The 27,422-nt window shown below is 37.8% G+C and overlaps 1 protein-coding gene across 2 annotated transcripts; it reads right to left on the bottom strand.

The window, feature by feature from the left end:
* Positions 1 to 27,422, bottom strand: LOC122566161. 2 transcript variants are annotated; one of them, XM_043723006.1, is made up of 3 exons: positions 27,112 to 27,422; positions 2,269 to 2,559; positions 1 to 2,180 (listed from the first exon to the last, which is right to left on the bottom strand). In XM_043723006.1, the coding sequence occupies exons 1-3, from the start codon at positions 27,160 to 27,162 to the stop codon at positions 2,142 to 2,144; spliced, it is 381 nt and encodes a 126-aa protein (XP_043578941.1). In that variant the 5' UTR covers positions 27,163 to 27,422; the 3' UTR covers positions 1 to 2,141. The 2 variants fall into 2 exon arrangements, with proteins under 2 accessions (XP_043578941.1, XP_043578940.1); XM_043723005.1 differs by having other exon boundaries at positions 1 to 2,559.

Genomic DNA, 27,422 nt, shown 5'->3' on the forward strand with positions numbered 1-27,422 from the left:
ACATCCACGAGCACGAACACGATTAGGCCGCGCTCGCGACCTCGTCCTTGCCAGCCAGCCAAGATCGGGGCCGTTACGTTGCCTCGTGTCCGTCTGCTCGTTTCTCCTAGTTCGCTTGCTCGCTCGCTCGCTCGCTCGCTCGCCGCGCGCGGTTTCTTTGAAACGATACGCTTCCGCGGCATGGAATGCGTTGACCCTTTCGTGGTCCACGGCTTTGTGGCCGGGCTCGCTTCGTCGACGATTCCGGCGGGTCACGCTCCACAACCAACCGCTTAACGGACGTGCGGCCTGTTGTAAGCCGATGATGCATAATGTATCGTGAGTCAATGAATTAGGCAAATTATTTCGTATATGAGATTTTTGGAAATTCCGTTTTGTGGGACGAGATCGTTTTTATATTTTAATAGATTCGATAAATTAGAAGAAGTAAGTCATTTAACGTTTTCGTACATAGCTTTGAATTTTCTTCCAATTAAATAAGTCGACGTGATCCAAGAATCCCATTAATGAACATTGTAATGATTTTTAGATTATATCGTCTTACTTAATTGTGCCATAGATCATTTAGAAGCCATAACACCAAAGCTCCATCTATTAAACCGAAATAGAAAAATTAGCGGCGACCGATTGATACGGTGGCCGATAATCGTTCGGTAGCTAGATTTCCATAAGCAGATGCAAAGCAGTCGCGGATACTTCCGTGGGAGGCGAAGATCGATAGGAAGCCGGTCGTCGTGGGATTTAAAGGCCCGTAATTGATTTCCTGCCGGTGGTCGCTGGAATTCCAGGCTGCACGCGCCCTTTACCCTTTCAACGGTGCTCAGGGTTCAGCCTACGCGTGCCTGGGCGTGGCGAGGAATCCTTGCGGCTGAAATCCCGCGGAAGATGCCTGTCGAAGGTCAAACGACGTCCGTCCGTTCGTCTATTCTCACTGTGAAAGACAATCGCGTTTGAAAGTGCGCCAATGGCAGCCGAATGAACACCCAGCAATATTGATCAGCTGAACTGGTGTACTGAACTTTGACATTTGATAGAGCCCGGCGAAAGCGGTTGCATGTACTCCGCTAGAGCGTTGGCAGTTTCGTTTTGTACGGAGATTTAGATCGTAGTGATGGAGACGCAAGGGTTGTTCTTTAACCATGCGAAGGTCGAGGTTGATCCCACTGATACATACGAAATATTGTAATAAATATTTTTGAATGACCTCGTAAAACTTGCTAATGAAGAGCAGCTGGTGTATGATACATCTTTATGTGCTCATTTCTCGAGGCTAGGCATAATACAAGTACTATACTTCTAAGTTATGAATATAGCGGATCTTCTGTTAATTTTGTTATTAGATCGAAGGTCGCATTAAAAGTATCAACAATAATTTTCCTTGTTTCGGCAGAGTTTTGTGACAAAATATTCTAAGGCAACCGCAGTCTCAGTTAACTCCTTTGTTTACGTTCTTCGTGTCTATGGTAGATTTACTGATTCCACAGTCTCGTATAGTTCTACCGTTTAGAAGCCATACTAATTAAGATTATACATAGAATGAATAGTAGAGGAACGACAGAAGAATAGAGGAATAGTAGAGGAGGATGACACTACGTTACGAGTACTTTTTAATATTTTAGATGCATTTTTCTAATGTATTTTCCAAATGTGTCAATATGTACTCTACTTTTGATATTTTACACATTTTTGCATTCGTGCACATCCTTGTACAATTTTATATATTAACACTTGTCATACATAAACATCCACAATATAATCGTATCCCAGCAAACTGTCGCCAGCTTAAACTGCAAACTCTAAGCTCTGCCAATAACTTAGAACATGGTTCGATGGTAAACAGTGTTCTCAGTGAGATTCTGTACCACGGAAGATGGCCAAGTTCCGGAGTCATAAAACGTAATTGGTAATAAAGGCGGAAGCAGTTAACAACGATGGATTCTCGGTTGATCGAAGACAGAGATTCTCGCTGTTTTTGGCGACAAAGTTTCCGGATGGAATAACCGTTAAGCCGAGTCGAACTAGGGAGAAACGTGGATGGTTTTGGGTCAAGGCTGCGATACTGTCACCCTCGTACGCCTTTGTTCATCCTTCTCAAGGTGATCCCCGTCGTTCGCTGAATCAGGTTGATTCTGGGTTTCCGTCTATTGGCAGATGACGTCCAACCGTCGCCGTCTGTAATTCTATAATTAGGCTCGCGCGTTAATTAGAGAACGTCGAACGAACGCAGCGAAAGTGGGCTGTCCACTTGTGCTTTAGCTCCAAGTTTACCTGCCTTTGCTGATAGGCGAAGTTTCGTTGCTCAACGGGAGAACGTTGCTTTCTACTCGTTTGATCGATCGACCAACGTAGAGTGGACTTGGTTTCTGATTTAGCGGCTTTGTCGGTAAACCAAGATGTGATGAAGATTGAGAAGGGCATTGCTTGATACTCCGTTGAATTAGCCGATGCTATCACGTTACGAAAAATTCGTCTGCTTGTGTACTTATTTTCTTCTAGATAAATTCGAGTGAAATTATTATTGATATGTTTCTTGGAAGTTCCAGATGTCAGGTTTTGAATCTATAAAAATTTACTTGTCTTTTATTTATTGGTCTTTAACCTACTGCTATGAATATTCGACATATAAACAATATATATAGGTAAATGTACAACATAATTAAAGCATAAAGAGAAACCAAGTAATGCAAAGTAACACTACATGCAGTATGCAGCGGAATAACATGTACAAGTGGCACATGTAGCGATTCTTTCTTCTACACGAACGTGAAGCGATTATTTACGAAAAAAAAGACGAGAAAAAAGTATAGGATAAAATCTTTTTATTTCCGATTTAATTTTCGAGAATATCGAATTTGAAAATTTATCAAATACGCTGGAATGTGGCTAATTCTGGATTGAACAGAAGTAAATAATCGAAAATGTAGGATAAAGTTTATTCATAAGACGCTCTGTCTACGAGAAGAATAAATCTGAAATTTTTCCTATACACGTGTATTAGACAAATTTTTGACCAAATATGGTCACACACTGTTTTCTCAAAAATGAAACTTCAAACGGAAAAATTTCTTTTCACATTTTCCATTTATTTTTACATCTAGGATAACCTTTTATTGATTGTTTACTCATATCCAGTCGATAATTAGCCAAGTTTAAGCATACTTGACAAGTTTTAAAATTTGATTTTCTTGAAAACGAAGAATTATACGAAGAAATTTTATTCTACATCTTCTTACTTTTTCCATAAAGGATCGCCTTATACTCTCTCGTTCATGTTATTCAGGCACATCCTGTATAATTACCGAGCTGTAATAGAGTACGATAAAAATATGACATACATATAGGAAGGAGTTACTAGGAATTATACATAGTAGGAATCTATAATCATAACATCTGATATTAAAATATTAAAATTGAGAAATCTTTAGAAAATATAATTGATCAGTGTTTGTACCCAAATGAAAATCAATATTAATTTTGTCAGAAACATTTGCATACTTTTAGTAGATATTTGTAAAAGCAATCTAATATCATTATTCTCTATGTACTACTCTTTAAATCTACCAATTATCTTCTATTTTCAATGTTTGTAACAAGCACACTTTTCAGTTTTAGGTGAGAATTTACGAATTTACAAAAACATTCAACTCTTCTGGTAAAGTGTACAACTTGAGATTTTCTAAGCTGTAAGTCAAACATTCGTACTTTCCTAGTGAGGAAGAAATAATTCTTAACACAATACTTCCAGGGCATGTTACCTTTCATTTATATATTCATAATAATTAGAGTTTCATAATAAATCTCTTTTCAAATTACAAATTTTCTAGAATTTCCTTCACAGGAAAATGTTACTATTCAAAGATACGCTTTATATTCTTCCTTATTATGCGACATTTGAAATGGAACAAGGCTTAAATCGATTGCCAAAATCATTTTAATCTGATTCTCATTGGAAAACATTGGTGCATTGAATTTTCGAAGAGGAGTTCTGAAAATATCATATGGTCTACGATAGTTCGCGTAGTATTTGTTATAAGCAACGCATGTCGCAGCGGCGTGCGACACTTGCGTGACATCGGTGTGCATGTTCACGAATACGCGAAGAGAGCGTCGCCGATGGAACGTGCAATTTAATTGAAACAAGCTCTGTTCATATGCATACGATTAACGTTGGTCGGCGTGCGTGCCTCTCGCGAGCTATTCGCGTGAATAACGGAACGACTAGAAACGGTGCGGTTAACGTGCGTGAAAATTCACGGTGTTCCTTGTACGCTGTTGATTGTTGATTGTATGCTAAACAGCCCGTTGCTTGTGATTTGCTAGACTGTTGGTTACCGCGATGGAAAAAGCTTGTCGGTTTAGAATATCACATGTGTTACGTTCCAACGCGAGTGTGAAGTAATTTAAGCGGGAATTTCTTGAACCATTCCTTTGTTGAACTTTTGTCTCGTGTGATAAATAGCAGTTGCATTCACGATCAAGTTCAATTTCTAGCATAATTTCAGAGTGAAATTGAAGTATGGATTGTTTGGTAGAATATAGCGTAGTATGTATACATAGAACTAACATTCCACTGAATAATGTATGATACTGTTTATTTTGCTGACCTTTCAATATCAGGTATCTTCACCTTTAACTTTTAACTTTTCACATCTAAACTATGCATTTTTTTAAGTAGTTTTAAGGTATTCAATTGTCCGTTATTAGAATATAAATGATAATGGATCTATGTTATTATTCGACGAATGAATGCATGCAAGTATAATAATTTTCACCTGTTTTTCATCGATACACGAAATACTGGTTTGTATAATAACGTAATACTGTTTCTATCGACTACTTCCTGATACTGCTTTCCAATTCTATCTTGTTGCATTTAATATGCAACTAGGAGCAGTATTTATCTAAATTCCATATTTAATTATTTGGCAGATATGCATAATAACTCTCCCTCAAATATACAGCAGAATTTAATGATTCTTAATAATGCAACGCGACGATATAAACCATCCGAATAAATTAACAGTAATAAAATGAAAGATTATTAAATATGGGTAATGCGTTTCATATTTTAAACTGTCCTATTTGTTATTTTAATTTGAAAAATTATAGTATTTAGTCACTGAAAAGCTGATTTAAAAAAATGTATATATTAGAAGAGATGCAGGATAAGCGGTTAAAGACGATCATATCCAGCCACTTTTGTATACTATGTGATATGTGATGACCTTCAATTATTCTGCAATTAATGGACTGATAGTAATTCCTTTTACATTTAGGGGAGCTTTTTTTTATCAATATCCTCTCTTTTTTCTTGCATCTTCTCTCATTTCTTTCATCTTGCAATAAATCCATTATATACTTTATTAAAACAAAATTAAAATGAAGTACGGAAATCTATATGTTCTATGCGATTAAAATTATTATAAAGGACGCTACTATAAAGAACGCTATGAGCTTAGAAAATTGAAATTAAAATTATTACAAAAGAGAATACCATTAGACTATGATGCTTCCTTTATTAATTTACTAAATATCTAAATCCCTAAATGGGAGGGGGGGCTAATAATGAAAAATGAGTCGAACTCTGATGAACTAATATGTAGCTCAACATTTTTTCAAACAGGAAAATTACTTCAAACGAGAAATAAATAATTTGCATTATCGATGGTTCGCAAACTACTAAGACGTCCGTTGAATATTAATCGCCTGCGAATAAACTTCTTATCGCGGACGTCGTGTATTCAATACCTGACCGCGTGTAAATCGTTCGGTCAGACGGGTCCAGGTTAATCTCGAAATTTCCTCTCAGCGAACTTGATCGATCAACGGTGCGGAACACGTGTACTGGGAATTTCGGCCATGCAATTATTCTGGGGAAAAGTGCGACCTTGCGAGCAGCACCGTTCGCGATAATGCATGGTCGCTTTTCGGTTGACCCATATCCAGTTTCCGTAGGTTTCGTTGAAAAGGGAGTTTCTATTGCGTTAACTTTACTCCACGGATCACGAGGAAAAAGAAAAAATCGGCCTTGTACTGTTGGTGAAGGAGCATTTTCAACGAAGTGTCGTAGTATCAGGTTACTGGTAATTTAGAGAAGTTTCAAACTGGAAACTTTGGAGTGTATTAAGCAATAAATTTTAATAAATTTGAAGGAAATTTAATTTAGTAAGACTTATTGTTAGTGAGTTTCGCTGCATCACTTCTTGTTCTTCCCTCATCTTCCTTTGCTGTTAATTCTGTTGCGTTTCTTGAATTGTTCTGTTTCAATCTTAATCTCGTGTTAACAAATGAAATGACATTTTCATATCGATAAGAATTTCATTTTCAAACTTAAGTGCATTTAATATATCTATTGCACTTGTGCATTTAGTATGTTAATAACAATTTTATTTCTAAACTTAAGAAATTTTTTACTAATAGGGAGATACAGTTAAGCTGACAAAAAGGAAGAACGCAACAATGTTAAATTAACATAATGATAAAAAGTTCTTCTACTGAAAATAGAAATAAATATTAAGAAAGTGAATATTTGTATATTTGGCTATAAGATTGTTTGTATCGTTCATAAATAAGAATTTTTACATTTATAGTAGTGTGTTTCGTTGACATAAAGAATAGATGAGAGTTAAGTACGGTTCATGATATTGAAACAAAATATTAACTGTAGTTGGAGATACGAGCTTTACATAAGAGAGACATACAATGGGTTTTGTTTCATTAACATAGCATATAGTTGCGTAAATTCTGAGAATTAGGGTGAGAAATTGGGTTTCATTCTCGTTACGTACCAATGCTACCTCGAATGATCGTAATCCCTTTTGAAAGCTCGTGTGCATGTACATCGAAGTATCAAAGTTAGTTACATAGGTTCGTAGAACTAGGAAAGTGTAATGAGAAACTGTAGTTTATAATAAAACCATCTTCTGTTGAATTAATATTTGTTTTTATTATATTAATACGTAGTTAATTGCGCCAGCATTATCTGAATTTGTTGCAATTAAACATCCCCGTAGCAAGCAAGCGAATTTGAAAATTCTTGTGGTTTCGGTAAGTCAAAGAGACATCGACGCGTTGTCTGTCCTTTTTTGAAATATCTTTACACATTAAAATAACACATTAATACTAGGCAGTATATTTTTTAACATCTCTTAACATAAAAGGAGCAATATATTCTTTCAAAGTTCTCAATAATATATTTCAAAAAAATTAGACAGAAGAAAATGTAAAATCTCGTGCAAGCGTGACATGCTCCACATAAATTCCAAAGCTATTTCTCCTGTCCAAACAGTCTCCATCGTTCCGATCATCCCATTGCTCTCCGCCTTTTCAACCCTCCAGACCAAACACTATTTCCATATTATGCCACCTCCTTTCCTCTGGTTCTCAGTCGTTCACTTCTCCCCTTCGACGTTTCACGCTTGTTTCATTACCCAGTTGAAGCCAACTCATCTAAACTGAAAACCCAGAGCCCGAGATCAAATAATCGAAAGCTCCTTATCTCCTTTACCAAACGGTTCACCGTGACCAGGCGAAATTGGCGTGCACACAGGCGAAACACAACCACGCGTCCAGCATGCTGGCACACGATCCCAGCAGGCAGATATAAGCTGCCTCTCGAGCCGCATGCTTCCGGAGCCAGCACCCATCCCTTGCTGCTCGATTTCCTGACCCCTTGTTTCCCTCTGCAGTTTAGGATCCGTCGTGGATCCTCTACGGGGCCACGATAAGCGTCCAGAGTTTCGAAACTCATCCCGGTCACGGCGAAGAATGCACATTCGAAAGCAATCGTATTGGCGTTCGTCGATGTGCATCCTCCTCCCTCCGGACGATTATGCGGGTTCGGCCACTAGATGGAAAATAAACGTACTCGGCAAGTTCCTGCTTACTTTCAACTCTCCTCGCTGTTTCTTCCTGATTCTCCATCGTATTATTTTTTTCTTGAACATTCTTCCCTTTGAGTTGCATCGTAGTTCGAAGGAAATAGATTTAGCGGTTTGTGATTCGGATCTGTTATATTTTGAATTTTGTAAATTAGGTTAATTCGTAGTTGATATTGTCGGTTTATAGATGATCGTTACACTGTGGATTATTATAATTTTATAGTGGCGGATAGAAGATAATTAAAAATCGACGCGCTTTTTGCCATTTTCATAACAATTGTGTATTCTGTTCGATATATTATATTTATTCGTTGCTCATGCTTAAAATAAATCCATTTTGTAAAATTATCGCCTCATTTTACGAGCTTTCTTTTGTCTGCCATTGTTCGCGAGATGTGTAAGATGCAAAAACGTTTTTCAGTTTGATCATCGTTGTGGTAGACACGTGTTTGACCAAACTGGTGTTCCGGCGAACGAAACACGACGAATAGTTTGATGACTGCAGCGCATATATTCACAAAAATCTATATTCAGATTTGATTACATTGACGTATTGAGCTCGTCAGAACGTCAATTCGCCCGAATATGTAATCGATGTAACCTTAGAAATTAGAGTTATCGAGGTTCAACAGTACTGTCTTTAAGAAATTGAAAATGTGATTGATCGGTTAATTCGTTTTCGTCGATTAAAATTTGATAAATTCGCTTTGGCCAACAATCGATAATAATTTTCTATTCGATCGCGATTTACGTTCCCTTTTTGTATTACGCGCATGATAATCGAGGTCAAAGCGCGTGTCAGGTCCACGTTTCAAGGTATCCAGGAACAGTGCAGCGTATCCAGCTGGGATTTCCAGGACGTCGACGAGCTGAAATGCAGATCCGTCCGTTGTTGCAAAATAATTCGCTTTTCCGTGTCGGTGAAATTGAAGCTTGTTTGAAGCCAACCGAGTTTACGTTGTTAAGGTGTCATATCTTTGATGAATAGTTTGTCACGTTTATCACTAGTGTATAAAATCTGATATTTGATAAAAGAGATATGGAAATACCATTTTTAAATAGTCGGGAGATTTTATACTATACAAATTTTTCCGATTGTGTGTTAGATTGGATTATAATTGTATTGTTTGCGCTGCTTTGAAGTATTTATGAGGTGTAAAGTTATTTTCTCTTTCTTTATTCTAAAATGTAGGTTAAAACAATTTTTATGTCTGTTAATTCTGTGGAATGAACGTTCCTGTGGCAATTTATTTTTGATTTACTTACGAATGAATAGAGCTTAAAATCGGACAATCATAACTTCGATGAATTGTCACGTTTGTCACGAATAGATAGAATCTAGTTGGTGAAGAAATTATTTTCAAAACCAGTAACGTCTATGTTACACGACAAAGTATCTCTTTTATCTTCGAAAGTGGGTTAATCTTGTGTGACATGTTCTAATTTTTTAAATTACGACCTAGTTCTCTTTCGGAAAGAAACTTCACAGCTTGTTTTCACAGAAATTAAAAAAAGAAAAAAAGAAAAAGAGCGAGAAAACGGAAAGATTAAAAATTACAAAATAAGAGAAGCCAATAAGATCTCCCAATTTAAATTCCACATAAGATGTCCTTCTTTCATATCGGTGAATTATGATCACCAAGAACAAAAAAGCTTTTTCAGATTATAAATCGCCAGAAAGAGTGTATTGGGCAAAGACCAATATCATCGAGCATAGCGAGTGGCACATGATCGTATGTTGGTCGTTGTACACGCGTACATACTAACGAGATATTTCATAACGGCAGATTAGCGGGTTCCATAGTCCCCGTGGCGGCAATTAATCCCGAGGCTACGAGCGGGTGCAGCCGCGAGCACGAACAATTTACTGTGCCCCCGAAATTAATTTCACTCGTTCGACGTCGACGCTTCGTAGAAATCGCTTTGTGGCCTTTTTCCCTTCTCCGAATTCGAGATTGAAAACCACATTTTTTGCTTTTGCCATTCGAATTCGGATCCACCTTCCGTTCAATGGTACACGATATCGGCGGCGCGTGCTTCTTTTAGTAGACAGGAAATAAACGTGGACGTATAAATTTCGTTCGTCTGAAATTCTGGTCAAACAATTTTTCGTACGCGCGAATGAAACTCGAAATTAAGTTTCAATTTCACTAAAGCGATTTTCATTCTCTTTGGTTTTGACTTCTGTTCGACACTGATGGTTTTTGCCGAACGTCGGTTCTAAAATTTGTGTCAGTTCTAAGATAATAGTAAAGTATTATGTCGTTCTGGTAATTTCTTTCGTAGCTCATATGTATTTGTCGCGTATATTATTTAACATCACATTATATATCATCATAAAATTTAGAATGAAAATATAATGTTAAAGTTGTCTAACGAATGCATAGGAACCATGTAAGAGCCAAATAATATCAACTCTATCAATAATAATTATTCGGTTTATGAAAGATTAAATACAAATCATATCCGTATTAGTATAATTAAAATTAAGAACTTTACCGAAAGTGGATCAGTTTGACTTTTGAGTGGTTCGTAGTGAAACCTCGTAGTAAAATTGAAAAATGTTGGTATGATAATATCGTAAAAAGATAACAGAGAAAATATGATAAAAGTCACAAGGATAAAAATGTTTTGACGACAAAAATTCATGAAAATAAAAAATCAGGCTCAGATAAAACGATATTTCATTTTCACATGTTTTCTCGCTCAATTTTAAATTAATCCCACATCAAGCACGATTAATTCGCAACAACATTTTATTCAGATTCCCGCTGGAATTCCATCGTCTATCCTTACACACCTCAGCTAGAATCGACTCGTTATTTTAATCCGTGAATGACGTCAAAACCGTCGACCATTGTTCGATACTCATTCGGAGCGAACGGCAATTTTATTCAAATTGGTGCAAATCGTTCCCGTGGAAACATGACACACGTCAGATCATAAAATGTCGCCGTGTTCGCGACCCCTTCGACTTCAACCCTTTTCCCTCCTGTCACATTTAATTATCCCGGCCATTTACGTAACCCAATTCCCCAGTAAATTATTGCGGGGCCACCTGTTAAATCACGCATACGGGAATGCTTAATTGTGTCTTCACCGCGGTGAATAAATCAGGCGATTAAAAGAACGAGAAAACGAGCTGAAGAACAGGGAATCATGAGTAGCTCGTCCTCTGCGAAGTCCTGGAATTTATTTGGATCGCAAAATACGTTCTAGATTTTATTATTGGATTATATCACCAGAGAAGAAGTTTCGTGAAAATTCTTTAATTTCTTCAATCTCTAGACCTTCTTCGAAACGATTTTTATTGCAAAGTGAGGTATCAAATATATAAAAAAGTAAAAGTATAGACTACGTCATGTCGTTTTCTGTAAGTTACAATTACCGTTTCAGTGGTGGTTTTACTTTTTCTTTATTTAATATACTGATATATCAGACTAAAACTCGATCAAAGCTATTATTATACAGAATAATATAATATTCTATTGCCTGTAACTTGGTTATATAAACTGAATGTAGTATATGAACAAATGCAGTAACATACAGTAATGTAATAGATTGGATAAATATCATTGGATCGAGGCTATTATCATACAAAATAATATAACTTTCTGCCACTTGGTTAAACAGAATACATACGAATTGAATTGTAGAAGGTACGTGAAACAAATATGATCCTTAACGAGATACCTTCATTTATGGGGCTTCTTTTCAAAACGTATACGCGTCTAACAACAGTATTCTTTGCTGAGTACGCTGATCAGAGAGCACAGCCTCTGTTCTTTAGAGTAGCAGAGATTGTTTCGTACGGAATGTTCTCTTTGTTCAGGAAAAGTGGAGCGTCGTGTTCTGTGGATCAGCAAAGATTCGTGATTTTGCTACGGGCATGTTGTTCAACTTTGTGGTTTCTCGAGCGTCATCATTTCTGAAATTCGGGGCATCTCGTTCCATGAGCCTTTCAGTTCTTCTACGTACACCTTCCATAAATCATCCTTGTTATGAAATTCATTGAGAAAAATAGAACGCTTTGTTCGTTTCTTAGTATTTTTCGAATTCTTTAACACTGAAACTACCTAAATCTGGGAAATCCTTAGGAATTTATTGAAACCTTCGATATTATTATTTGGTTTATAACTTTGGGTTAAGAAGCATTCGTAAATTCTGATAAATAATAGAATTTTTCTTGTTTCCTTCTTTCTGCTCTACACCTGTTTCTCAATTATTGACTTATTTATGTATACGTGCATATGTATATATTTATTATATTTTTGTAAATATTTTGGCATTCGTGTTGCTACTTTTTGCATGAAATTTGTTTTTCTCTGATTTCGCTCTTTATAAATGATTTTTCAAGTCATCAAGTCACACGATGGTCTCATATAAGCCAGTTTAGTTCTCTTTTCAATTTTGTCTAAATTACATCTAATTCGTGAAATAATATTTTTCAATCTCTTGACATGAAATTTTCACCTCGTCGATAGTTTATTGTTAATATACTATTATTTATTATTGGAGATTTATATCTGCAGTCACGTAGGTTTCATTTATACGCGGTATACAGATTACACGAATTTATATTTAAACATGAGCAGAGACAGATTACCCTATATTTCAAACAAGCTATAATTGGCAACCAGGAAACCAAAATTCGTCGAGCCTCCTTCGGCCAGATTTAATCCAGGAATTGCCGTTTCCGTAGCCACATCAAACGGACTCGTTCCCGCGTAGCAAACCCATTTAATTAATGAATTAATTATCGCGAACCGGTGTAGTAACGACCATTAGTCCGTGACTCAAAGCTTCTCAATTATTTACGTCATTTTCATACAACGATTGTTAAGACGTCGAGCATACACTTAACAATATTTCATTACAAAATTTCCCCAACCGATGTTCAACGTGACTGAGACAATATTCCTATCATGAATATGAAATATGTATATTTTATGAATATCGTTAAAATTCCTCATTATTAATTTGAGGAAAAGAACTAAGTTTTAATTTTAAATCTGAATCGATATCACAGATAAAAATTCACCTAATCCACCATCTGCATACTGGGTCGTTTTCAAACAGTAATTTTAAGTAATTTCTTATTCTTCCCAAATTTTTGGTTGAATTTTGCTTCGCTTAAAAAGACCGAGGTAGCACGTTACAATAAAAACTATCGGATGATATTCTAGAAACTTGGAAGAGTATTCGAGAATTTTTGGGGATTTTAAACCCCAGAAGCCTAAGAAAGAACTGCATAGTCTTAAACGACCAAGTATGCAGAAAACGCCAGTAAAAATAAGTTTGCAATTAGGAGGTGAAATTAAAAATTATAGTATATGGTTTACACTGTATTATTTTATTACTTAAATTTTCTACTTATCGATCTTCTATTAATAAATGGGTATTTTAATTGGCATATAATTGGCACGATCGCTGATATTTCAAATATTAATATACGCAACGAATGATAAAATTGTAATACATTGAAAGTATTTAAATTTGTAAATTATTGCAGAATATTATTATAGAAATATTCCAGTTTCTCATAATTCGATTCCCGCTACTCTTTCTCAAAAATTTAATCAGAATTTCATCACCTATTCCATGACTAATTTCAAATAATATCCACCGTTGCTGTATTGTATCTGCATGAAATACTTTAACATCGAAATCAGGTTACAAAGCTTCATTAGCCAGTAGATGCGATTAATCGTTTCCACGCTTCTGCATTCCTTTATCTCCGGAATAAATAATTTCTCGCACGGCAGATGAACCGTGCGATCGGAAAGTAATAAAAGGGAACTTCCCAGATGCTAATTACTTGGAAATCGTTAGGCGACGAAGGGACCGACGGCGTTGCATCGCTTAAAGTCCCTCGGAACTTTATTATATTAGGATGAATCGGCGAACCGTGAGATAGTTAAGTAAAGTAGAGTTTAATGTGCTGAAAGGTTTAAACGGCGGCGAAGTGTGGACGGTGAGCTAGTGCTTCTTTCGACCCGAATAACGATTCCATAGTCCACGTTCTCTATTATTAAATCGTTGGATAAAGGAATCCTGTTCTCTGCAATCGGCCAAGCACGCCGATGTTCCAACAAAGGGGACGCAAAATTCAATAATAAAACGAATTCTGTGAAATTTTCTTGATCACTTGTGATAAAAGAAGCGAACACACGCACGCATTTTCGCATATTTATTTCTTAGTAACTATTGCTTCTTTAGAATTCTGAGAATGTTTTAACAACTTTCATTCCTAAAGGATTAACCTCGTACGTTAGATAGAATATTACGGCAAGCACATAAACGATATATCGAGTAAAATATTCACTGCTCCACTGATATTTGCGATAATTGCACGTAAGTGGCTATAGTGAATTGAATAGATAGATATAACCTAAATTAAATTGTAACAGTATCGTACGTTAAAATAAAATTTCAAGTCGTGGATGGCAAGTCGAGGGACAAAATAATCCTCCTTGTTCACTTATTTCGCTCTTTTGCTGGTAACAATCGCAGTAACTCCGCGAGTAAAAACAGAATAAATTCCAGAAACTTCATGTATCGAATAATTTCCCAATTCACAATCCTATCTCACGGGCCCCTATTCCACGGGATTCTTCAATTATTCATGACAAAAGGTCTGAACAACAGTCAGCCTGCAACCTAAATAATGCATTAACAAAGAGGCCGAAGAAAAGATGGAGCAACAATCAATTTTCAATGAAAATCACACCGCTCCTTATCCGTCTGAAACAAGTGTAAGCCCGGTCCTGGCGACAGGTCGCTTTGTTTATCGCAAGAGCCGACGCACCAGACCATTTCAGCTTATCCACCCCCTCGTTGTCCCAACCCCCCGACCGTTCCGGACGCAGCGTTCGCGAACAAACGATACTCTTTCTGCCTGGCGGGACACGGCACATTCGTGAGTATGAAAAAGAATTGCCACCCCCCCCCCGCCCTCACCGTGCTACCCTCGTCCAACGGTAACAAGAGCTTAATCTCTGCAGCTTTTCTCCCTTCCCGAAAGCTACGATGGAGACTCGGCGTTTGTACGCGCACACTGTAGCGGACGATTCACGCAACCGACGTCGGATTATACTCCTTTTTCAGTCGAAGATAGGGAGGAGAGAGGCAGGGGGAGGAGGAATCGGGAACAGAGAGCGGGCTGAATGGTTTAGCGAAGTTTAACGCTTCGCGGTATCACTATTTTCTTCAATTTTTCGTCGTCTTTCTCCAACTCTTTCACAGTGAATCGGTAAAAAGGTATTTTTTGAACTTTTCGCTTAGGTCTTGTTTGTTTTTCGTTACCATAGCTCAGACTTAAGCGAGTGGCTCGCAATTTCAATGGGAGAGTAGTTTTCAAGTTGTTTCGATAGCCTCGAGGGTTTTCGAAGATCTTTGAAGATATTTGACTTTCTCTTTTGGCATTGCAGCGCGGAGCTTTGAGTTTGGAACTCAATGTATTCAAAACAACGACATACGTGAAATTGTTATAATGAATGCTGCAGTTTCACTACTAATTCCTTTAGTGCCGATCGTTATCAACCTTAACGAGAACTATAGACTTTTCGAAACCTAGAAGCAAAAATTTCTATTATACCAGTAATAAAAGATGGGACCAACGAGTTATCAATTTAAATCGTTTTTTAGGAATTTTATTGGGAATAACAAATATTTCTGACGACTCCAAACAAGAACTATATTCACAATAATATTCCCAAAACCCGGAAACAAATATTAACCAGTTCTAATCGTCCTTTAAGAACTTTCATTGACAATCTCTGTAATAAACGTTGCATTTGTAACCGCTAGAAAATTATACAATTTTAGAAAATACGATTCTTACAGTGAATAATTCCAATTTCACGCGTGATTATCAGAGTTTCCATACGATGGCCCCATAAAGCTGCGAAAGTCAAAATCATATTTTCTTCCTTCCCCATCAACTCGCCATCTCTTTTACGCGAGATCGCATCCCTCTGGAATCCCTACCTAAGACCTTCATTCGTCAAAAGAAAAAGCTTCAGAAAGAGGCCCGTCGAAGGTTGCCGATGTGATCGTGAAAAGAACACGCGGACGTGAATCGACGAGCAGGATCTTCTCCTTTCGGATATTATTAATCCATGCCAGCAGCGGGTTCAACCCTTTCGCAGAAAGGATTATCCCGGTAATGCAGCTTCTTCCGTTGGTCCGTCACGGTTCTTCTCCGCCGTTTCTTTCCAGTTGGATCTTGCTCGGAGGGATGATGAAAACGCCCCGTTGAGTTGCCGCTGCGCGCACCCCCTAACAACGACGATGAGGGAGGGCTGAGAAGGGGATATAGGGGTGGCGTTCGCGTGATACGTAGAAAGCACGCTCGCCTACTACCACGAATTAGGTCACGAGCCAGCTGCGGGGCACGCGGAGAAAAATACCAACGGGCTACGAGAATGACGAGGGATGGCGGGGGTGGCGTACATCGATCGCGATTGTCCCACGAGCTCGACTTTTGCCAGGTCGCCGGCGAGGGTGGTAGTAAACAAGCGTGGAGACGACCTGCCTTTGTTAAAGAGAAGGACTCGTTACTTCTCGTTCTCCATTCCCTCTGTTTTTATTCTTTTCTCGTTTTGTTTCTTTTCGCCTTTTTTATTTTGATGTTGTTCCGATTCGTTTTGTTACAGTCGTCCGTGCTTTCGAATAGGTATAAGGATATTTTCTTTGAGTTAGGAAAACGATTGCCGCAGAAGTTTGTATGGAGGGTTGTTTGTGGTTCGCTTGCTGTGTATGGTAGTTTTCTAGAATTGTTACACGGCGAATGGAAAATTATACGTTTCGGACTTGTACGTTTTAGACTTATACGTTTGAGGTTTTGCTACTGAGAGTCAGGAAGTTGTGTTAGGTAAGCAAGTTATTATTATTTATAACGTATAATAGAGAGGAATATATACATAATAATTATTTGAAATGTTAGTATTTAATAGTGTACTGTGATATATTCTATATTGTACTTCGTGGTATTGTGTTTTAATATCGCGAGCGGTATTGTTACTCGTATTTCTGGCACTCGATACTATGTTAAATTAATTAATGCTGTATTTTCAATGGCCGCAACGTTGTTACTCGTACTATAGTATTCTGTATACCGTTTACTTACTGCGCTGGTATTGTATTTTTAACGCTGAGAACACTATTCTAAATTCCAGTATTTGCGTTTTACCGCTTTGTTTGACGAAGTTATTAGATTTTTGGTAAAAAGAACAGGCGTGACGATAGTGCAACGTTTTCCGTGATACATTTTCGTTTTTATCAGTTTTTAACAGAGTCGACGCAGTTTGCCTGCCAGGTGATAAATATAAAAGTAGGATAAACTCGGCCTTTGTTTCGCCTCGTTTTATCATTTTTTAATCGCGTCGCGATATCTTTCACGAGTGCGCCGATGAAACCAAATAGCTATTTGCTTTTCATTATATTCTTATGGCAATTTTGTACGTCGTAAATATGCCAATAAAAGTGGGTGGTCCTTTTTGTGACGCGCATTTTATTTACCTGCCGTTCATAGTCTTTTTATATTTACTGATAAGAGTGGCCATTCGCCAGCCATTCGCTAAAATGGAACATAAACGCCCACCTATACAAGCAATCACAGATGACATTCATATATTTTTTTTATGCTTTTTAGGATCGTTTGCTTCCCCCGTGTTGTGATTCAAGTGACCTTTTCGTTTCGAGTGTCGAATTTGTACTAATCCCCCAGGTATAGTACGCTGTTCGAGTTAAATTAGTTGAGCACTCCGTTGAAGATGTACTCTCGAGGTTACAAAGCGTGCTATAATTAACGTTAAATGTTTCAGCTGCCGCTAAATTTGTTTAAATGTCAATCGTTTCTGACATTACTCCTTATAAAACCAACGATATAAACAAATGGATGGTTTTATCTTTGGAATCATCTGCAACGCAGCCTCGTCGTTTGAATTTCATAGCAACATGTTGCCTGATTCATTGTGAGTTTTCATTTCAATTTCACGTTAAAGTCTTCTCCAAATCATTCAAAGTCTTTTTACTTGCCGAAATGAGAACGAGTTTGAATCGTAAACGTAGGAGATTAATATAAAATAAATACAAGTTGCATTTTAGAATGTCGAACAGATCTCTGCCCCAATTTTATTTCTTTAATTGTGCTTATGAGAGTATGAATTCGCGTAAACATATTTATTCTCCCTCTATTACAGTACTCTATTTAATACACTTTTCATCGCTTTATCCCAACACATCCTATTTTAAACCATTCAACCAATGATTGAAATGTAAAGTAAAATTCGCATCCAGCTCAAAGCTTCTTCCACCAAATCGATTCCGGCCTCGATTATTCGAAGATCATCCGAAAATTCGATGTTTTTCGAGCCGGATTCAGGTCAAGAGAAGCATTTCCCCGAAGCATGTTCGCGTGACGATAAAGCAAACGAAAAATTCGCTCGGCCAATCGAGTTCAGAATGAAAGGCGATGCAACGGATTCAGAGAAACTTCTGCAAGATTGTGTGACTTCCTTGCAACGCGTATGTGTGTCGATTCAGAGTGAGTTGGTCTGGTCGTGATTTCGTGGTAGTAACGCTCGTAAAAGGTCTCGACGAATCGGCCGGAATCCGAGCTTTCGAATCTTCGTCCTTTACGAAGTCATAATATCGACGTTGCGTTGGAACGAGCAGGAATATCGATTCTCTATGCTGAATGGATCATTTCTCCCGAGGGAAGATGGTGCAATTTGCGTCACGAGACCCGGAGCACGTTTATTTTGCGTGTTCCCGCTAGAGCAGCTTTATGGTCGCGTATCACTTAATTTAGAGACGAGCTGACGGAAGAGAATCGTCTCGATAGTCTTGGCATAGGCGTAAGCGGGTTGAGAAGCCACGTCGGCTCTGAACGGGGGATGAACTAATAAAAGTCGACAAGAAGAATTTCACCTGGAATGAGAACGTTATGTTAAACGCTTTCATTTATCTCCGGCTGGCTACCGAGTAAGGCAGAAGGTGGAAGAATTTTTCTTCCTATTTTTTTGCAGGTTACTTTATGGAGGAGCAGTTGGTGCTGCTTGTATTCTTCGCTATGGCGCTGGAAGTAATTACTTCGAGTACCCTGTAACGAATAACAGTGATAACTATTTGAAATTTATTTGTTTCGAATAACGAATAATAGCGTAGGGCAAAGGAATGAAATTGGCCATATGCCAGTAATACGTGGGTCTGTTCCAAATTAGTCATAATCTGCTATTATTGCTTTAAAAATTTGAAGTTATAAACTTTTCTGGCTCGCCAAGAGACGAACGATGAAATAACGAAGAAGTTGTGCGAATGTGTTGTATGAATTATGAGAAGGTAATTTATCTGGTATTTTATTAAGACACAAAACGTCTACTAAAATAGCAAACGTTTTACAAAATTCCGTGAAAAAAATGGTAAATGCGACGAAAATTGTTGTAATTTAAACATCATAGAAATATCATAGTGATCTTTAAGAAGAGCTTAAATTATTATTCTTAAACGTTCATTGAAAGCAAGCAGATCTGGGAGAGAGAGCATAAAGCAGTTGGTAATTAAACGTATTTTCCCTGCATATCTTTTTAACGCAATGGTAAAGATGAACAAAGATATTTCACGATTATTAAGCTTTAGAATTGCTCAATGTTCGCAAAAACTATATCTTTTTAGTTTATTCTTAAATCTACCCTTTTATATTGCACGTAACTGTGAACACGATGAAATCTTCGCAAGATTATCTATTTATGTGATCTTTAAATACTGTCAGTTACGCATCAATCTCCTTCGCAATCAAATTCGTAACAGTTCCATTAGCATTTTCATATGGAATGATAGACGACTGTCAACGCTGGAGACCTCGATGAGTATTGAAAGAAATCACGCGACACGCGACAGAAACGAACGCAAGCAGCATTCGAACAAGAACGTGGAGGTAAACCGTGAACTAAGTCAGAACGCTACGTGTGCAACGAAACGTAAGTAGACTACAATAGATTGCTAGATTGATCTAGAAACTCCGTAACGCTGAAAACGCAGGCACCGTGAGCGTGTGTGAAAGGAGCTGACGGAAGACGTGAACGAGGGCGAAAGGAAAGGTGGCTGAAAGGCGAATGAAAAGTATAAAATGCGACAAAGGCGGCAATGTTGGAGCAGCTCATCAGCGTTCGCCCAGAGAACGAAATATTTTTGTCTTTGTCGAGATGCTGCTTATTTAAAGTCAGCCTTCCTTTACAATTGCAGCGTAAAAAAAGGAAACAGAAATTTCGCTCGTTCCCAGGCGTATCTTTAACGTATAAGCATTGTAATACGTGTTTTTGTTTTAACGACTCTTAGTTCTTGTAGTAGGTGCTTTGCCTTTTCTTTCACTCCCATATTGAAATATCGCGCTCGAGAGATTTCGAGGCCGGAAGTTGATGTTTCGGTGAAAAGTGTTCTAACCTTGCTATGGCAGTGGTAATAATTAGGCAATTTTTTAAACGAATCACCAGATGTTAAATTATAATTGTTATAACATCGTGTCTTAGTTATAATGCATATAATTCTAACTTAAATTCGACTTTATAGAAACATTTGAAATTGACATTATCTAAACAATTGTTTCGTCGTACGTACTTTTGCTGGTTAAAATCTGGATTAATAGAAGCATTTCGTGACGCGATCTTGAAAATGAGACATACGAGTTTAATGTAAATTAGTACGTACGTATCTACGAATCTGTATCTACGGATCAGACGAAAGGTAATTAGAGCATATTTCTTGCCCTTGCATCATCTAGTGAGATGAGCTAACTTTCTAACGATGTACAATATCAAACACCTAATCATCACTCATGCTCTCAATTTTTGCAATCATTCATCCATTCACCCTTAACGATCTTACCAAACTGAAAAATCTATACCTTCTAATTCATTCAATGAATTATCGCATCTATTATGAAGCTCATATACCAATAGCTACATTCAAATCTGTCTATCATTCGTTCATTCACCCATTCGTGTTTATCAGACAATACTCAAAAATCCAACTTACTCGACGCTCCAATAACTACAACACTTGCATGTCAATAGCTGTATGCACACATCTGTAATCAAATATGTTCATACACCAGAGAATTCTCATATTCTAACAACATTGCAGATCATCTTATAACATTGACATATCAATAACAATATCCAAACGTGCTTTACTCGCCAGCTTACGAATTGGAAGAGGGGATAACCAGGCAAAAGGCCAATATCGTCGTTCTTATTACCTTAAAGAAACTCGTAGGCTGCTCTTCGAGAGGAGGAGCGACACGCTGCCGTAGTTTCGCATTTACGATTATTATAATGGCGACCGGTGGGCTCCATTACCAGGATAGCCAGGCGCGTTCCTGGTCTCCACCATTAGGCCCCTTCTTCTTCTTCCTCTGCGTTTTCTCGCCCAGTCCGCGTCCGCTTTCTTTTCTCTAGAAACGATCCCTGTAATAAACCGGCCACGCTGAAACGCCGCTATAAGCGGCCCTCCTAATATCGCGGTGACTTTGCCAGATGGTATTAATAACGTGCCTTTAGTATTCATGGCTTTAGCTCCCCCTTTTCAGCCGCTGGATAATCGTTGAACCCCTCCAGAATGCTCTTTTCCAGGCGGACTTTGTCTTCGGTTCTACCATCAAGACGTTTTCTTTCCACCAGACAATGATCTGGATTTGTTCCTCGTGGATGATTCGCGGACCCCTGGTTTTGATTTTAGTGGTTCGTTGTAAGGGTTGTACGATAAGGATTTTTGGGGTGGATGGCGATTAAGACTTTATTATGGAGATGATTTTTGAAGAAAGCTGCGTGGATTGGGGTGAACGATACACGACCGTTTTTCCATTGTTAGATGTAATTAGGGTCGTTGAAAAATGGATCTTTGACCATATTTGTTGGATGAATTGTGATTTAGGACGTGTTTGAAGAATTTTTAACTTGAGTGGAAAGTTTCCATTTCTTCAGGAATATTCCAATGGAACGTGGTATAAGTGGAACGCTTGATTAATATAATTTTCCACGTTTGTGTAACTCTAACACTAAGAACATGTGCATGTTTTGTACAAAATTAATCGATAAAATGATACTATGTGATGAATTATCCGTAAAATTCCTATAAAATTTATCAGTTTGAAGTGTCTATGAAGATTATAGGGGATATTAAGCTTCAATAGCAGTATCGATATGAAATTGTTAAATGTTATTGGCCACCGTAATAAATTGTCCAATATATGTACATATTAAATATTCTAATATTATGCCTTATAACGAGATGAAATATTTTGCTAATTATTATTTTATATCGCATGTATTGGGATTGCACGTGACAACTGTAACGACGTTAGGTGTGAAACAATAATGTCAACCATACTATCAAATTTGCAAAATATTAAACGATGTAATATTACTGGCTTAATTACGCTGCCTCCAATAATATTTAATCTTGATCAATAATATTGCATAATATTGTGCAATTATACGTATTGCTCGGCAATGAATATTTTTTCGTCGCTTCATTTAAAATGAAAATTGATAATAATGCAATATGCATATGTAATTTATACAGTGTAAAACTAACGGACATGACGTTTTTCTAATTTCTTTAAATCTTGTTATTATAAACGCAACCAAAGCAATGAAATTTAAATAGAAGTTTATCTTACCTATCAAACACGTAATAAATACTTTATTTTGGATATTTTACTTATTCTTGCACATTTATATTGCTATATATGTATATTTATTTATATTGCATGCATTTTTGCAACTTCAAATCATTCATAAATGCATAGAAATTCGCAGTCTAGTTATTAAGAACTTTTCCATGATTCGCAGTTTCATTTATGAAAATAATCTTCCATTTGTTATAATATAACATTTTAAATACATCGCCAATCTCCACTAGAATACAATCAGAATCATCCAACATGTACTTTTTTAATAAATTTATTTTTCCATTACTTTTCCATCAAACGCAGGCGAATTTCCAGCGAAGCCACCCCCTTCTGTCCGTATCGCGTCGCGTAAAACAGAACGAAACCAAATAAAAGAAATGGCAACAAACCAAACACGGGTAAAAAAAAAAAAAACAAAGCAAGGGAGAAAAAGGAAATTCGTACAATTTTTCACAAGAGAGATCGAACGAATACACCAAGGGGGGCGGGCGCGATACCGGTCGGTTGTCGATTGGATTCAACAATCGAGGCGATCGCATCGCTGCCCGAAAGTAAATAAACGCGCGATAAAACGAGCGCGTGTATCGCCAGCGAATAATGTTATCGGTGATCGTGCAGCGGCCGCGTTTGAACGAGTCGCCTGTAGATTAATTGGCAAACTTCCGGTATGGCGCTTCCAACCCGCGGCACCAAGTGCGACCGGTTTAGTTATGCGCATAACGGATGCACACCGGCGCAGTTTCTGCGTGCAAATGAAGCGGCGACTATTCGACCACCCACGCTCGTTCGTTCGAATAAAATATGGAAAATTCCGCCCTCGTTATCCTACACCACTATTCCAGATTTCTTTCTTCGTACTGGGTTTCATTTTATCGATTATTCGTCCGTTGTTGCTTGTCAGTAGGATTAATGGTTTTAATTTATTCCAGTTTTTCGCACTGTTTGAGGATGAGAGAGCAGAAGAAATCCTGAGGTGGCGAGCATTGTAGTTTGAAGTTTTTGCAGACAGAAGCTTTTGTTAGAGTTAAGGAAGTTTTGTTAGGTTCTAGATATTGCTGACGATCTATACGCATAATTTTCTTTGCTTCTAAAATAAGACAGTCGCTATACATATGATTATATGAATATAACGTTTTATTTTAATTTGGATAGTAGGAATCAAGCTGGTGTAATTTTACTATTTAATATCAGTGCGGTAATGCAATAATACAGTTGCTGGTAAGCGTTATGAGTAATAAGATGAATATGTCATTTCTAATAACAGTTAATAATAGCAAATAATACTGAAATATTTCTTTGGGGTAGTTTCGACGGAGTTTGGTAATCGACATTAGACTTGAAAGATTTGTTTGTGTTAATTATATGAAAAACGATGATCGTTCATAATGTGACGCAGAAGTCAAGCTATATATAAATCCTTGTGAAACTCATTCGCATTCTGTAAACATTCCGCCTAAAAATACGAAAGGCTTCGTCCTTGGCAGCTCTTTAAAACATGCGAGTGAAAGTGTCTAACCTTGGTCAAGGAGACGATCCGTTTGAATTGACCGTCGAGCAATCTTCCTGCCTGCAAGCCTTTCCTCTCCGCGGGGTGAAAGTTAAAATTCCAAAGGGCTGGAAATTACCGTCTCAACGGAGATGAATATTTCACGTCGCGTTAGATTACATTCGGCTTGAGGGGTTAAATCCCGAGTCGAAGGGCATAGCGGTTCGTATTTTCCCGCTGTGGTACGATGGTCGACGACGACCTTGCCACCCTTCCGAAATACGTTTAAAAATCGGCTGCTCGACAGTTCCAGAAGAGAAGAGCCAGCTTTACGCTGTGCTCGAATCGATAAATGGGCTTGCATCCTCGCCCCTTGTCCTTCCATCCTTTCGTTCCCCTCGTTTCTACCACCTCCGGACACCCTTAAGAGCCAGAACGTGAGATGACGGTTAAAGGTCAAGGCCGGGCTATTTCCTGCACGACCGAACCTCGAATCTGTCGGGCTACGAAGGTTCGCCGAGAAAACGGGGGATGAAACTGCGTGGGCACGTGGGACACTCTACTGAAAACGTCCTGATGGACGAAGTCGTTCGTGTGATATCGATCGGTTTGGAAAATCCCTTTGAGGCATTTTTTCTTTCTGATGCGTTTGGGGAATAAAGGAAAATACGTGATATTTTTTGTTGTTTGTTATTTTTGCTGATACGATTGGGAGTTGGTATGGTTTCTAGTCTGGTAGGTTTAGTGGAGTTAATGGGTGTTCGGGGAATGATACCGAAATTGACGAATGCTGGATTGGTTTATATTTAGTTGTTGGTCGTGTATTTTTTAAGGGTATTGTTAAAAATTAATGCGTTTTTAGATTATTATTTATAGTGGATATCGTAATGGGGTGGATTCGCAATTTGGTTGTCATATGAAACTGATGGATGTTGAATTTCATTTGATCCTGTAATTTCTATATATATTTCCAGATTGATTTTGAATTTAACTAATATGACAATCGTGCCTCTTTATAGCACTGATGAAATTTCAAAATGTTTCATATGGATAATACACACAATATGGACATAAATATTTTCCATACTAATCGTGCGAATACTTTTCTAAACCAGTGTACGTGAAACTTTGAAAATACTCTAAAATGATATTTAGACTTCAAGCATTTGAGAAAGTCAGCAGCAGGAATAAAAAATGGTAGCTGCGAGTTTAAGCGAGAAAATAAACAACCGCAAGTGTTTCGAAATCCAAGGCGTGCGAGTTCAAAGAACCGCGAAAGAAATCACGGACCGGAAGCGGCTTCCGTGGAAGTTCGCAGACGTCAGGAGAGGGCAACGTGAGTTAGAGCCGGCAAATGCAAAGTTATGGCTTGCAGAACACTTTAAACAGTCGTAAAATATGAGACTGCGACGAGCGTCGCTCAACCCATGCAGCGAATCCTCAACGCCACCCTTCAGCCCCCTGTTCTACATCCAACAGGGGCATTTCTGCAGCGAGAAAAGTAGAGGAAGACGCCAAGGAGGCACAAGGGAAGAAAATGCCGCGGCTGTTGAGCATCCCGCGGGCTCGTTTGTATCGCGAGAGCAAAATGTCGCCAGCAACTTCGTTTGAACACCTTGTTTGCGAAAGACACGTCGCGCAGGGTTGCAGTTCGCGATTGATCGTGCCAAAATTACTTCTTTCGATTATATCTAGCGATGAATGTTTTAATTTTTCTCTTTTTTATTCTTAGGTCTTTTTCATCTATCGTTCTTGTCTCGAATGTTAATGACAGTATATTGAACGAATGGTTAGTATAAAATGATAAATAAATGGTAGAGCTGGTTCGAATCGATGAAGACAATATAAGAAAGTTCTACCGTAAGTCTATTAACAATAAGTTTCTTGTCTCTCGACCATGTTTGTTCTTGTTACAAGTAGTTCTTTTTTTAAGGTTCTTATTACGAAAGTAAGTTATTTAACTTATTAAGAAAGTAGTTTTAGTAAAGGGTGAGACTGATGGTAGGATTTCTTAATAACTGAACAAAAAGTATTTTTAAATATAAACTATACAGGTTTCTTCATCTTTTTATTATTAATATCTTTATTCGGAGGTAGGGTATATTAGAAATATAATTTAGGAATAATGAATGTCGAATGCACATGAACAGAAATAGAGTTACGTGATCGCTGGTCTTCTCGTTGGAAAGTCGTGTTTTTGTAAAGCAGACAACGAAGTCCGCTTTCTTTCGTAGCAGAAAGCACACGGCAGGATTCGTTCAATTTATCCTCATTCATAATTCAACGATCCGAGACGCGATCCTTGCGAGGCGTTTACTTAACGAAAGGAAGGAGCTACGCGATACCCGGTATTTTGTGATTCCAGCCTTTTTATTTGAGATTCATTTACGATGATTGGGGAATGAAATTCCAGGAAAGTTGGAATCAATTTCATCGATATTGTGTTATATTTCAAAATTTTTCGTTTGATTTTTTAAAGGTTCCTCAGGAACTTTAAAGTTTATTTATCTTTCGACGGCACTTCGTTAGAAGCTTCAGTATTAAAAATTTTATCGCGACAATCTGAAGACAATCGTAGGATTTATTAATGAAATATGTAATCTTCTTTTTTATTTTCGTACATTTTGAAACGAACATATTTTAAACTATATATCGATAAAATAGATAATATGTACCTCGTTAAGTTATTTGGGATTGTGATTTATTCGGGAATTACACCACAGTGCAGTTTACAAAGCGCGCTATCCCCGTGATAGAATAGATAAAATAGATGATGCAATAAATACTAACTACGTAATTTTCCGCATCAATTAATTTAAGCATAATACAGAAATTTGACACGGCTGTGTCAACCAACGAACCAAAACTTCAATCAAATTTCCAATTACCACACACAACTATTTACCACTTAATCACCCCCATTAAATCCTCCAACAACAATAGAATTTACAACCACCTACTGAAACAACCGCAGACTCTATCTTCGCAAAACCACATCAATCAAAATGCACAACCCATTAACACCCAGCCAAAAATAGTTCGATGCTCACCTCTATATCCAATCTCGTTTCCGCCGTACCTTCAACGTAACTCATTATCATCTCCCAATTTTCTACTCTTTGTTGCACACTTTCTTTCAGTAACAAAACACTGTGCAAGTTGGCTGAACAACATTCTTTAACCTTACGTCGCCAGTGTCCCGTTTCAGAAACCTTCGGTCGTAAACAAAAATTTCACATCGGGGACAGGATGGGAAGCCTGTGTGCAACACAGTATCCACCCTGTGACTCGTTTTTCTACCTTTCCGCATCAAACGCCCTTTTTTAACGTGGATTTAACGAGGCGGCCAGTTCCGGTTATC

The sequence above is a fragment of the Bombus pyrosoma genome, linkage group LG3 (assembly GCF_014825855.1).
Source record: "Bombus pyrosoma isolate SC7728 linkage group LG3, ASM1482585v1, whole genome shotgun sequence".
NCBI classification, from domain to species: Eukaryota; Metazoa; Arthropoda; class Insecta; order Hymenoptera; family Apidae; genus Bombus; species Bombus pyrosoma.

Coding starts and splice junctions, on each gene's coding strand:
- LOC122566161 (XM_043723005.1), bottom strand. CDS start 27,162: ATGATAATGAGTTACGTTGAAGGTACGGCGGAAACGAGATTGGATATA. Junction 2,560..27,111: donor AAACGAGATTGGATATAGAG/GTGAGCATCGAA, acceptor AAATTTTTATAG/ATTCAAAACCTGACATCTGG.